This window comes from Monodon monoceros, unplaced genomic scaffold (genome assembly GCF_005190385.1).
Source record: "Monodon monoceros isolate NGI ecotype Baffin Bay Population unplaced genomic scaffold, NGI_Narwhal_1 Super_Scaffold_2, whole genome shotgun sequence".
Lineage (NCBI taxonomy): Eukaryota > Metazoa > Chordata > Mammalia > Artiodactyla > Monodontidae > Monodon > Monodon monoceros.
This window is the reverse complement of record NW_021703776.1, coordinates 58,022,320-58,037,220: the sequence shown is the minus strand read 5'-3', so window position 1 is coordinate 58,037,220 and position 14,901 is coordinate 58,022,320. Positions and strand designations below refer to the sequence as shown.

The window sequence follows — 14,901 nt, the reverse complement described above, 5'->3', positions numbered from 1 at the left end:
ATCCAGCTCGATAATTAGGGAGGGGAAAGGCAAACACAAACACACCCAGGTTGACATTCAAAACAAAGTAGAGATTTAACCATGGATTGCTGACTCTACCACCCCAGTTTTCTTGTCTGCCAATCTGCCAGGAGGAAACCATGAGCCAAAAAAAGAAGCACTGTTAGTAATTTATCAGTACAGCTGGTGGAAAAAGCACAATTCTGGATAGAAGCGTGAAGGCCTTTGTTGGAGCCCAGCTTTGTGTTTAAATGATGGCTTGATATCCCTAAGTCTTTACCAGGTTTGGTGTCCTCACTTGTGAAATGAGGAATTGGGCAAGTTCTTCACTAAGTGCCCTCCATCTCTCAAAGGTCTTGACTCTCAATCCTTTTGGTTTCTTTCATTCATTCATTAATGTATATATTTATGTAGTCATTGAATAAACTGCAAACCTAACTGTGGATGAGGTATTGACAGTGGGTGACCAAAATACAGCACAATCAATCCACCACAGTGGAAGAAACAGCATTTAGTATTGATTGCTCTCAATTCCTAGGAGGGCAATGATATTCCAAGTTCTGTTTTCTAAGGAACAGACATATTGCTTTCCTCTCAAGGAAAAAATATGACAGATATTGTTTCTAGATGTCTTTCAAACACATCAAATGTCGTCAGCTACTCTTTACAAGCTGAATACTTAGCTTAACATTTAACACACTTTATCCTCTCCTTCTTAGCCCCACCCGTACCCCCTACTCACTCCATCTCACCCTCATTTCCAGGGCTAGGGTTTGGTTCCTTCTCATAATTTTAATTCAACTCAACTCAATTAAATTCAATTCTCATTCATGGGGCCTTTCTCAGTACACGGAGCTTACACAATGCAAGGATTATTTTCAAGGAGCTTCCAATCAATCAAGTGCGGGAGACACACATGTAAAACAAGAAGTGTCATGATTAAAATGTGTTTGAGTAAGAGGCAGTGAGGCTGAAGCAGTCAGTGAAGCCACAGAGCTCTGGTTAAACCAAGAGGTAAGTTTAGTTGTTTAACTAAACAACCACTCCACATTTTTTCCAGGTTATCTGGAGATCTAAACTATCCTTGCCATCCTTGTCTCCCGTTAGTATGTATATATAAATTCACCTAAAAAGAATTTGATTTAATCATCTGGTTACTGATACCCTGGAAGCTGTGTATTTTTATCAAAGGATCAATGTTGTGATGGAAAAGCTTTGTCATTAGAGTCTGAGACTTTAGCTTTTGCTAAGTGATGTGTCATTGGGCCGGTTTTTTAACCTCTTGGAGCCTCAGTTGCCTCTGCTGTAAAATGGGGACAATATCCCTGTTATGGGGCTGTCCTGAGAATAAAATCAGGTCACAGTTATACATACCTCCTCACTGGTATCAATACTTCCTAGGCTTCCTACCCCTATCCAAACTGAAGGTGGAATCTGGGCAGAGTGGCCAGAGCCCTCCATGAATTGTTGTTTATATGCCGTCCTCATTTTAATCAGTTCCAATATGAGAGTTGTCATCTCATCATTAATGAGACTCAAGACAGGTGTATGGACAAGTTCTCCCCACCCCTTATTTAGTTTCCAACCCTATTATTGACTTCTTTAAAAAGAAGAAAAGGAAAACCTTTTTCAAAGTTAGATAGAATTGGTCTAATTCTCACAGATAGAAATGAACACAAATCTACATAACTCTTGAGAGCAGCACATCCACATCATTGCAGAATCACTCGCACCCAGCAAAGTCTAGAAAAACGGGTCCCAGTCTGGTTTGCATTTCCTACCTGTTCTGTCTCCTTCTTCCTCCCCTTTTCCACTTCTCTCTGCTCATCCTCCTCTTTCTCTCTCTCTCCCCTTTGAGTGTTAAAACTGTCCATCAGGTATCCAGTGAATTTCCTCCTAGCCGACCCCATTTTCAGGGAAGACACCCACCGATCCCAGGAATCTGGAAGGAAGAGCCTATCTCTCTGTGTGGTTACAAAGATGGAAGGCTCTCACAGCTCTGAGTCTGCTCTGACCCCCAAACGAAACCCAATATGCACATATTCACTTGCATAATTGTGAAGTTATACGTATCTTGGCTTAATTCTTCAGAAAAAGATCCATAAAACGAAATTATTATCTGCCAGACTTATGATCAAATAAGCTTGGATAGATGTGATTACAGTACATTGAAGTGCACTGCTTGATACTAATACACATTAAATCAAAAGAAGAACATGTATGATTTTGATTTAAGATGTTGCAGGTTAATGCAAGATGGAGCTTACTGGGGACACCTATTTTGCTCTCTTCCACAACAGAAGTGACCGATTTGGGGCAAAGAAAATGGATGTCTTCTACTGAGCCATCACTTGTCAGACAGCTTCTAATAAAACTGCACCTGTAAAGCAATCCTGTCTACAGCTTTTGTCCACCTCGAGGACCTCTGAGTTTCCCCAGAGATTCAGGATGATGGCTTTTGTCAGTGGCCAAGAGGGAGTGTAAAGCGGACACTCTGACAGCATCATTCCCAGGAGACTAGGTCTGCAGCGTTGTGAGGTAGGCAACACCTCCCAGGCAGCTCTCTGCTTTCTCTTGTGCTCTGAGAACACACCCCACACAGCGCCTTCATCACAATAGCCCATGTGTGACCTTTGGAAAAGTCCTTGAAAACAGCGAAACCAGAGTCTTAGTTGAAATCTGGAATCCATTCTAGTCTTACACAGGAAGAAAATTAGGCATAGAACAACAAAGCCCATAGCTCTGAGAAACCTGGGGAGGCTCTGGCTGACATTAACATTGTGGAAGATTGTTTTCCTTCTCTACTTTGTATTTTATAAAAGGTTTTCATCTAAGTAAACCAAAGCTGCTAGAAAATATTGTACGGTTAGTAGATGGCAATAACAGGTTTCTCCAGTGAATAAAGCAAGCAGAAATCAGAATAGGGACACTCAGTAATGTATTAAAAGTCATTCACTTAACGCTTTTCCAAGCTACTAGGTAAATGCTCTTCTTCCAAACTACAAGTGGCCAATATTACAATTTTTCCCTTTGGATTAACAGTAATCCATATTTGTATTGGCAATACCCGGGTTAGGCGTGGGAGTTTGGAGCAGGGGGAAAAGCTGTATCTGCTTCATGATACAGTTGGTTTGCCCAGACATCATGGATCTGGAAATATTCATTCACTTAGAACATGAATCAGCAGACGAGTATGCCTGCTCAACATTTAACTCAACGAACATTCACAGGGTCACGCTATTTTTACAAGTACAGCCCAATTCTCCCTTTTGTCTCCTGCTGATCTGCCATATCGTATGTTTTTATTTCATACATACAAATAACTAGAAACCTGTACTCCCTTTGGAAGCATTTTCCTTCTTTGCCAGCAAGAAGAGGGGTAGGACACTTCAGAGTCAAGTGGTGGCATAAAATCCAACGAAACTCAACTGCAGGGAAATTTGGTTTGGAATTGTGTTTTACAATCTGCCTCAAGTTTGTCTGGGAGGTCCCTCCGAAGGGATACAGACCCTGAACTAAACCAGGTGATTCCGAAATAATCCAGCTGCAGGAGCAGCATCTGACGCTTAGACCCAGAACACTTATTCATACACATGAATAACTTAATTTTATTTTTTTCTTAAGTACCGTCACAATTCATTTTTTTATTTCCCTTTAAAAAAATGTAAATGGCATTACTCTGGTCTCCAAAACAGATGCCAGTTTGGACTTTACTCTGCCAGCAAGTATTTGTTTTGGCTCAGCAGGGCCTGAGTTGAAAAAATATTTGCCGATTCCAAAAAGATTTAACAAGCTTTGTTGAAGGTGCCGGTGCCATCTGGCATGTCACAGGGACTGTGGCACAGCAAAGAGAACTCTCCCAACCACAGATTTTATTTGCTCAAGGTAGCCAACCCTGGGAGTTCAGTTGCTTCCTTGGGCTGAGAAGCTGCAAGTGAAATGAGTGAAGTTTCCAAGAGAACGTGACCAAAGCAGGCGCCAAAAAAACTTGCTGCCATTGAAAATGAAGTCACTGGGTATTGATGGCTAATTTTCAGAGATGTCAATAACATCCTCACCCCAGCCATTAGACAGGGTCCCTGACGCTGTCAGTCAGCAAACCAAATAAAATCTCCAACTCCTAGCAAAAGCTATCTATCCAACAGCAGATACTAAAAACTTTGCTGCAGTGTATTTTGTTGACATTTGATACCTTACTAACTGTGGTGTCAGAATTCGTACGAAAACTGAATGACCTACTTCAAGTAACTCCACTAAATATAACCAGCAGATTTACTTTATATGGCCAAGATCGACAGGCATTGCTTTTATTAATATTTGGTAGAATAGAAATGCATGAATCTATCACTTTGATTGGAAGGACTGACCTTACTGCACATCAGTCTCATATGTTAAAAGTCACTGAAGTTGTCACCTGAAATCACACATTTCAGCATGACCTGCAGTTACCCCGTGAGAAAACAAGGCACTGGTCCTTTCAGCTCAATGTCACATCTGATGACTATAACAAAAACTGAAAAATATTTTCATAGTAGTATGTGCTTAAAAATCACATGTCTGTCTTGGTGGCCGTGGGGACAGGAAGAGTGGCACTGAAAGTGTGACTACCTCGAAGGAGAGAAACTCTGGATTGTTTTTGCTAATTTCACTTTCTGAGCAAATATACACATACTTGGGTGCATCCCTCCTCAACTCTTATGGATTTACCCAAACTTCCAAAAGTCCCTTTCACTAAGGCCACATGCTGGTCCAATGTTTGTTATATGAGCATCCGACGCCAAGGTTCAGTAACAAATAGCCTCAAAGAGAGAGCCAAGCTCTGCACAGCTTTTCCACAGAAAGACCTATTCACTGAAACAAAGACAGAGCCATCTACCTGACTTAACTGAAGTCTGGAAGTCAGAGCAGAAATCAAAAGAAAGAAAAACTCGTGAAATAACAAAAGGATGATTATAACTGTTATTTACCATTTTGGCTTCCGAATGCATTGGCTGGACTTGGGGAGAAGCACAGGGGTTGCTGAGATTTGGACCTTGCATTCCCAGGAGGTTGGAGTTCACTGACATTTGTCTCTCCATCTAAGAGAAAGGAAAGTAACAGGATCAGAAGTCTGAGAAAGGCAGTCTAGGTCATAGACAAAGCTGCATTTCTCTTTCAAATGGATCGTTTAGAATTTCTGTGAATAACTCCCGGCAAAGCCTGTGGTTTGCTGAAGGGTAAACAATACACTCCTGAGCCTTGAACTCAAGCACATCAAAGAATCATCCAAAGCTGTGCCTTCTAGAGAATACGCCCGATGCCAAAGAGAACTACGTGTTGTCATGGTAGATCATTTCCAAACAAAAGTATGCAATGCTTCCACTTTTGCGAACACTCCAAATACTACTCATCATGCTTATTTTTATAGCTACACAGAATAACGTATGCATAGAAAAATGCTGAAAGGATACAGAATATACCAAATGGTTATCTCAGGTTATCTGTGGCTCTTTTGTTCACTTTAAATTTTTTTTTTTTTTTTTTTTTTTTTTTGTGGTACCTGGGCCTTTCACTGCTGTGGCCTCTCCCGTTGCGGAGCACAGGCTCCGGACGCGCAGGCTCAGCGGCCATGGCTCACGGGCCCAGCCGCTCCGCGGCATGTGGGATCTTCCCAGACTGGGGCACGAACCTGTGTCCCCTGCATCGGCAGGCGGACTCTCAACCACTGCGCCACCAAGGGAAGCCCCACTCTAAATTTTATACAGAAACGTGAATCATTTTAGCAATAAGAAAAAATGCATTTAAAAAGCCACCCTCTTAAAGATGACGTGTCTTCCTGTCTCTCTAACTCATGACCACAATCAAAATGATTCAGCAGAGGTATCTGAACTGCTGCCCCTGGAACATCTTCTGTTCCCTGTTAACCGTGTCTGACTACACCGGAGCAGTTTTAGGCCCCACAGCAGGGCTAGGGCTCTGGAAAGGTGAAGAAAGCAGTCAGGGTGCTGAAGACTCGTGATCAATGCCCCCCACTGTCCTGCTGGCCTGCCCTAGTGTCTAGAAGTAACATTCAAATATCTGAATTGAGTTCTGGCATTTTTTTTTTTTTGTAACATCTTTATTGGAGTATAATTGCTTTACAATGGTGTGTTAGTTTCTGCTTTATAACAAAGTGAATCAGTTATACATATACATATGTTCCCATATCTCTTCCCTCTTGCGTCTCCCTCCCTCCCTATCCCACCCCTCTAGGTGGACACAAAGCACCGAGCTAATCTCCCTGTGCTATGCGGCTGCTTCCCACTAGCTATCTGTTTTACATTTGGTAGTGTATATATGTCCATGCCACTCTCTCACTTTGTCCCAGCTTACCCTTCCCCCTCCCCGTATCCTCGAGTCCATTCTCTAGTAGGTCTGTGTCTTTATTCCCGTCTTACCCCTAGGTTCTTCATGACCTTTTTTTTTTTCTTCTTAGATTCCATATATATGTGTTAGCATACGGCATTTGTTTTTCTCTTTCTGACTTAACTTCACTCGGTATGACAGACTCTAGGTCCATCCACCTCACTACAAATAACTCAATTTCGTTTCTTTTGTCTCCGGGGCACATCCCTGTTAAAAAGTAAATACAGCAAAATCTCCATTTCAGTCAAGGAAGGGTGCGTCTGATTCATATTTTCTGTTTAGTAGAAAATTAGCACTTTTTGAAGAACCAGAATAATGCTTAATAAATACTTAATACTGAAATCCCACAGAAAATAATTCGACTTTCCTCAGGGGGGGAAATAGTTTCTTCAATGCAAGAGTTTTTCCATTTGCCAAAGGATGGAAATGAAAACAATGGTTGGAAATTTTAGGGAACCAGGTTTCTGCTCAGTTAGCCTAAGTAGTCTTAGAAAATACAGAGTTCCTTATCACTGGAGTTTGTCAAAGTGTGGAGGATGGAAACCTCACAGAGAAGAGCTGAGAGTAATAGCTGAACTAAATGACCCTTTACCATTGTTGGGGCTCTACCACTGCAATTCCTGCTGTGTCCACCACGAAGGCAGGGGTGGGGGGAGTATAGTTATGACACCCATGTGTGGATTAGCAGAGGTGCCTGCCTAAAGCCTCTCATGAATGACTGGGGCACATTTCCTGTCACAGCAAAGCACCATCAGCCTTACCTTGGCCAGAATTAGCTTATCAGTTATCTAGCAATGTATGAATATGTGAAATTGTTTCCAAAGGAGCTACTTAATGAAGGAGAACTTTCTAGAGCACTCTAGCAAAACCTTTTGCAGCACCAATTCAACAAAATAAAATAGAGTTGTCCCTCAGTATTCTCTGGGGACTGGTTCCAGGACCCACCTCTGATACCAAAATCCAAGGATGCTCAAGTCCCTTATATAAAATGGCATAGGAACTGCATAAAACTTACACACATCCTCCCTTATACTTTAAATCATCTCCAGATTACCCATAACACCTAATACAATGTAAATACTATGCAAATAGTTGCCAGCCCTTGGCAAATTCAAGTGATGTTTTCTGGAACTTTCTGGTATTAAAAATATATTTTCAGTCCATGGTTCGTTGACTCTGCAGATGTGGAACCCACAGGTACGGAGGGCCAACTGTGTTCACTCTCATAGTCCTCTAAGTCTCCAGGCAGCCTGGGTAGTCTAAGGTTTTAAATTAGTTTTTAAAATCATGGTAAAATATACATAATAAAAAATTTACCATTTTAACTCTTTTTAAGTGTACAGTTCAGTGTCATAAAGTACATCTGTATACTCTCATTGTTAAGTCACGGAGATTTCTCTAAAAAATGCTTATTACTTTATAACTCCCACTTCCAGAGGCTAGGGGATAGGAGAGTCGGAATAGGATTCAACACTTTATTCCAATTAGTGACCTTCTCCTAGAGGGAAATCAAGTCCAAAGGAGCTTTGGCTTTCAGTTTCCTAAAGGAGGATGGTTCAGAAGGACACATGATTATCCAGGGTCTTCCATCATGCTCTGTAGCCATCATATTCTACAAAGAAGTGAGAGTAGCCTGCTTGCTGCCTCTTGATCCAGAGTCAGCCACGCTTCCCACTTTTCAGAAAAATTACAGTCTAGGACCCTTTCTACCTTATGACTGACAAATTAAACAGAATACTGAAAACAGGCTGATTTTCCTACCTTAAAAAATTGCATTTTTCCACCTAAGTAATTATAGGGGGTTAGCAAGAGCCTCTTTAAAACAACCATTCGGTGCTTTGTGCTAATAGCGCTCTGCCCATGAGTGTGGCTTTAATGAGTGGACTAGAATTAAGAGGTCAGAAGATGGGAGTGGCTTTGCTAAATACTAAGCGACATTGAGCACTGTAGGTAAAACATCCAGGGAAAGGATATCACCGTTTTTTGAGCTTCTTCTTTTCCCTTGAAACAAACTGGAAAACAGGAGCTAAAATGCCTGCGGTTCACTGGGCTTTTGTAATTATAAATGGGTGTTCGTATTCCCAAATTATTTCGGCATTTGACTTTCAAGATCAGAAATCACGACCCAGTGAAGTGCTGGAAGCCAACGCCCGCCTTTTTCTTCACCACATGCCAGCATCTAGCACAGGGCTTGCTCCACAGCAGGTGCTCAACAAAATGTTACGAAATAAATGAATGAATGAACAAATTCATCATTTGTTTCTGACCTAGAGCTTTGCGAAATATGTAGCCTGACAGCGTGCACTACAGATCAGTTAAGAATCTCACCTTCACCTACAGACATAAACTAATCTTTTATGCCACAGGAAGCATGATTTCTCAGGGCAAGAACTCTATGGAAAGACCACACTTGACAAGCCAAAATTACAGTGCAAGGGCTGGCGACTTGATAATAAGGAAGAAAAGGCCCAGATTTCTAGGGCCTAGAACTCTTAGGATATGCTTTTAGATACCTTGTGTTAATTTTCTTGAGCTACATTAGTGTCACACCGAATCACGATTTCCCAACCTTGGCACTACTGACATTTGGGGCCAAATAATTCTTTGTTGTCGTAACTATCCTGGGCATTGTAGAATGTTTAACAGCATCCCTGGCCTCTACCCTCTAGATGCCAGTAGCACTTTCCCAAAGTTGTGACAACCAACAGTGTCTTCAGATATTGCCAAATAACCCCTGGGGTAAAAAACTGTCCACAGTTGAGAATCACTGCTCTAGGTTGACACTATTTTCATGACAGCTGTACACATCGCTGACATGGGTTTGGGGACTCCTGACTCTCTTTATCTACACTGGCTCTTTACCATGCACCTGATCCTTTGCTTCTATTCTGAAGCATCAGCATTTTTTAAAAATTTCAAGTGTATTGACTTCTCTGTTAAAACTTTAAAGACTCTTTTTCTTTTTTTTGATGTGGACCATTTTTTTTTTTAAGTCTTTATTGAATTTGTTACAATACTGCTCCTGTTTTATGTTTTGGTTTTTTGGCCACGAGGCATGTGGGATCTTAGCTCCCCGACCAGGGATCGAACTCGGACCCCCTGCATTGGAAGGCGAAACCTTAACCACTGGACCACCAGGTAAGTCCCAAAGACTCTTTTTCTGTTCAACTCCTCTATTATTTCAAGTTGTACAATGAAGTGATGTGGTAGAAACCAGGGCCAGGCACGCTTTTCTCTGGGTCTTTTCAGCCTAAATGTCCCACCTTTGCCCCTGGGAATGGAACACAGTTTAGTCAAATGGGGAAAAAAGGTCATTGTAGTGATATTTTTCTGGACAATGCACAGAATTCCTGAAAGGAAACTATTTTGGACAAGAAGGATTTAAAGCCTGGATGAAGATGGCTTGTGGTAGAAGTCTCCATGCCATTAGTGGGGTTGAAAGAAACCCAGGATCACAGCATTGGTGGTGCTGTTTTCCTTTACCTAAAGATGTTTAAGGTGAGTGGTGCAGGTAAAGTCAGTCAGCTCACTTGTCCTTCTGACCCAATTTTGCAAAGAATCTTTCTAGCCTGAACTACCTGATACTTACAGTGGGCAGGTCCATGTCTCTACAATTGGGCCACCAAGGCTTTCTCCACCCCCCTGCTTCCACTTGGATAAATGAGCAAATTGCTCATCCTGGGATGATCTGGGCTGTTCAGCATGAGGTGAGTGTGCGTCCTAGTCACGACTCTTCCCTTACAAGCTGTGTGACATTAGACAAATCCCTTCAATGTCTGACTCTTCAGCTTTTCATTGGTAAAATAAGTATATCAATAATGACTGCGATCATATTCCCACAGGACTGCTGTGAGGACAAAGTGAAACAGCAAATGTAGACAGTTCCTTAGAATGTTAAAAATGCTCTGCAAAACTTTCCTGCTATTATTGTGGGAGGGTTTTAATTGAATTGTCATATCACCTCTAAGGCTTTTCAGAACCTTATGGCCCTGTAAATCATAACACCAGCCATGTGCACCGAAGCACAATGCCAGGGAGGATGACGATGTACAGAGTGGGGATCCCGCGGCAGGAGAGCAAGGTTTGCTCTGAAACAGTCTGTATGTGCATTCTATATGAATCTGTTGTTTTCAGAAGGGGCAGTATAATATCACGTACGCCTGTAGACTCAGGACCCAGACCACCTGGATTTAAATCCTGATTCTGTCACTCACTAGCTCTTAGTGACTTAGTCACTTAACCAAGTTCCTTAGCCTCCTGTGCCTCAGTTTCCTCATCCGCAAAATGAGGGTAATAACAGTGCATACCTCAGAGGTTTGTTGTGAGAGGGAAAGGAGAGAGTGTACGGATCATGTAGTGGTTGAGAGAGAATTCCTGGGTTCAAAACTCAGCTACTCTACTTCTCAGCCAAGCAAGCTACTTACCTTACTTTCTCCATTCAAATAAATGGGATAGTATTAGTACCTACCTGAGAGGGTTGTTTCACGTGTTGATGAAGTGCTTAGAGAGTGACTGGCACATGGTAAGCCCTCAATAAACGCTGCTAACGTGATTAACGGAACACGATACACACGGATACGTGTTAGCAGTTATTATGTACCATCGTTATTATTGTTGTTATTCCAATTATCACTCTGAGTCCTGGCTAGACCACTCACTGGCAATTTAATGACACTCTGTATGTAGCCCAAGCTATAGGCTTTGGAGTAGTCATAAAATCCCGTGTCCCTGGACAAATTCCATTCCCTGGGTATGACAAGCTCACTTGTCACCAGCAGGAAGATGGAACCATGCCTCATTAGGGAAGCACTGTAGGATGCAGAAGCCAGCAAGATGCCTAGGGATGCACAGCGAGGCACTCAAAGCAAACTGGCACCCAGCTCAACTCTCCATCCAGAAGAAGCCACTTTCTTCCCTGTCAGCTTAGATCTCAGCTCTTCCTGTACTCTTTCAAATGCGGCAACCTCGGCAGAAGTCAGAAGCACTTACTGGCATCAAGACGGCAGAAGAGCCCGGCATTGTAGGGTTGGGCAGGGTCCCTGGCATGGAGGCTGGCATGGGCTGTCTCTGTCTGTTGTGAAGATGGAGCAGAGAAGATAGAGAGCCTGGGACAGGCCTGGGAACAAAAAAAAAAGAAAAAATAGCAAAATTATTCTCAATGCCCTGATCAGGGGATTCACTGCCTGTTTCCCATGTCCAGAGCCAGCGGGGACACCACCATTACATGAGCAGCAGATCAGATCCCCTGATGGGAGCCACATAATTAAGGATATTAGGGAAATAATAACAAATGAAAGACAAGCCTGGCTTCCTTTGCTACTTCCTAGTTAATACATCAAATTCCAGTTCATTTCCTGACCTCTGTTATCTAACTGATATTCAATAGACAACACGCCGGTAAATCGCCTACAACCTTGCATCTCAGGAAAGGGACCTGGTGGTGAAATCCTGTGTGTTTACTCTGAAGCCTCTGCCCTCTGGAGGACCTTAGAGCCTGAGATCTGTGTACATTTGTTTTATCCACACTCTCTCACACCTCTGCCTGGAAGCCTGCCTGGCTTTGCTCTGGATATACTTTCACTATCTGGATTTGCAGAGTCAACTTCATTCATAATTTCCCAATAGAAATCCATTTTGACTTTTTCACAGTTCTCTACTTTGAGTGGAAAAAAAACCCCAATAAAGCCAGGTCACAAACCAAAGTAGCCAGATTATGGTTCACAGCAATGCAACGAGCCTTTCTCAAGGCAAGTCTGGAGCCCAGCCCCCAATTACCAATCCCTCATTTCATAATAGCTCGAGGTGTTAGGCTGTTTGACAGAAACTGATTTCGGCCTGACCTGCAGGACTTGGGTAAGCATTCCTTGGGGGAGTACACAGTTCTTTTGCTTCAATTTGCCAGAAAAAATTTTAAGGGTCTTAAATTGATTTAATGAGGCAGGGAATATGGGACCGAGGGAAAAAGGGAATTATTTATGTTTATTAAAAATGGCAAACAAGTGACCTCCTTGGCTAGATTCTCAATCTCCTGATGCTCTCGCTCTGGGGAGCTGTATAAATGTCAAACCATCGAAGTAAAGACTTAACAACAAACAAATAAAACAAAATAAACAAACACCCTTCAGGACCTCTGAGTCTTCCATGTTAAACCATCTTATCCTGAATGCCGTGATAGAAACTTGTGCCTCCCAAATTAATGTCTTTTCTAAAAAAAAAAAAAAAAATCCCTCATGCTAAGCGCTGGGTAAGGATTGCCGAGAGATGTTCTCTGCAGGCCAACGCCTTCCTGTGTTTCAGGGAAGGGTAGCATGAAGAGCCTTTTCTTTGGAGCTCATTTGCCTCCCATGGGTGACTCATGGAGCCTAAACTGGGAAAAAGAATGCCAAGATATTCTTCCTTCGCATTGCTGTTACGATTCCAAAGAAGATTAAGTTTTCTGTTCTTTTCGCCTGAAAGTTCCCTTGGAAACATAGCTTGCTATCAGAGTTACACACATCATAGAAGGATTAGTCCTAGATTAGTCCTAGATTTATGTTTAGGAAGTTGTATATATGAAAATATAAAAAAAATATAAAACCTTTACACAGAGTTTACGGAGATGTACACAAATTACAACCAGTTCTATTAACAGAATGTGTGTGAGTGGTTACATAGATAGGCTAATATAAGAAGCTTGTAACAATGAAATGAGTGTTCTCAGAAAAGCAAATGAAGTACTATGGGTATTTCTTGGCATGTACCCTTGGGACCTCTGGAGTATGGATGAACAGTAAGGATTAGTAAGGCCTTTGAAGGCCCTTCAGCTTTTACAATTCTAGGAAATTGCTGGTCTCAACTGCTCCAAAATTCTGTAGTTGTAATGTCACTGGGTCTTAAAGTCTATGTCATTCAGAGGTGAAGAGCTCAGTCAGAGAGGTATAAAATGCTGCTCAGTCATCAGACATTTATTTTGTATTCTCTAGTCTTAATGTTTTGTTTGGGACCTTTGCTGAAAAGAAAATAGCTATATATCAAAGTACAGAATATTTAATATGGTCAGTTCCTCTAAGTACAAGATTAATAATCTGAACTCCCCACTTTCATAATGAAACCCTACAGATAGGTAATTATCCATCCAACCATTCATCTAAAGATATCCACATAGATAGAGACAGACATCTATACATACATGCATGCATATAGATACACAAATCTATACATACATACAGTCTTCTACCATGTATCTGTTCCCCTAGTCACCAGAGGTAACGCTTTGAGTGCAGTTAGGGACACGTAAAAACTGTTATAGGAAAGACAACTAAAAATATTAGATTATGTTGATGTGCAGTATCATCCTCATAAAGAAGGGCAACACATTATCATCATTTATATTTTGTTCCCAACATATTAATGGTAACCTTGATTATCAGTTTTTATTGCTGGGCTATTTTTTAAAAAAGAAATCAATTAAACAACTTAATGGTGATGTAAATGAAGACGCAAAAGTAATTAAATTTAAAACAAGTTTTCGTTCTTCCCCAAACTGTGGAAAACTCCCAGTTGTACAGAATAATTGGGGAATAGTATGTTTTATTTAATTCAATGTTCTTATTAGGTCAGTTATTTCCACACCATGCATAGGTCTCCTAGATTTTAAAATATCAAGTATTCCCTCATTAATTAAGAAAATCTTTCAGGGTACTGGGTTCCCTTGGGATTATAATAATAATTACTAATGATACCAATCAGGCCAATTAGCAACGTATACTTGGAGGGAAAAATGGTTATTACAGAAATCTGTGTGTTTGAATTCTGAATAATTTTGAATTCTTGTTTTACCCAGATTCTGTAAATAATTTCCCCAACTCCACCTGCAAAACCAATGGAGTTTTCTAGGCTTCTTGCTTAGGTTTTTAAAACTACAAAAACTGCAAAAACAAGAATCTATGGCTACCCATCACTAGATATACAAAGGACTAGAATGGGGTTATTATGTAGCTTGGCCTGAGAAATAATCATTTATCCAGAATATTCAGACCACTGAAGCAAGAATGGTATTGGAATACTTGCATTAATTGTCTAATTCCCTTTGTGCATGTAGAAATAATAATTATGTAATACATTGCATAAAATTTTTTATATTGCACTTATACATTGCTTCATACTTTTCTAAATATGTTCACCTTCATGTGACTTGAAACAATGCAATGTGGTAGGTAGGTCCTATTACTCCCATTTTACTTAGGAGGAAGCTGAATTCAGAGACATTTAAATTTGCCCAAGGTCATACGGGTCATGAAAAGAAGTAGGACTTATTCTCAACTTGCAATATAGGGCTGCCCCCATCCCATCTTGATGGCTCCCATAACTAAGTTATTGATTTTTTTATATTAAAATAAATCCATGGTCCATTTCCTTTGATATTCACATTGCTCCCTGGACTTTCCAATGCAGTCGTAAAATTCTGCAATACTGCTAACATGAGAAGTCACTGATCCATGTGAAATTATGTTTTCTTCCTTTAAAAAAACCCCAAAC

The 14,901-nt window shown here is 41.1% G+C and overlaps 1 protein-coding gene across 4 annotated transcripts in view; it reads right to left on the bottom strand.

Moving 5' to 3' along the window:
• The window catches only part of CREB5 (cAMP responsive element binding protein 5), a 413,326-nt gene that overhangs the window by 94,815 nt on the left and 303,610 nt on the right, over positions 1 to 14,901 (bottom strand). For all 4 annotated transcript variants that reach the window (XM_029233943.1, XM_029233942.1, XM_029233945.1 and 1 more), the window contains exons 6-7: positions 11,374 to 11,500; positions 4,968 to 5,078 (exon numbers count right to left, since the gene is read on the bottom strand). In XM_029233943.1, coding sequence (XP_029089776.1) covers positions 4,968 to 5,078; positions 11,374 to 11,500 — 238 coding nt within the window. The remainder of the gene's footprint in view (positions 1 to 4,967; positions 5,079 to 11,373; positions 11,501 to 14,901) is intronic.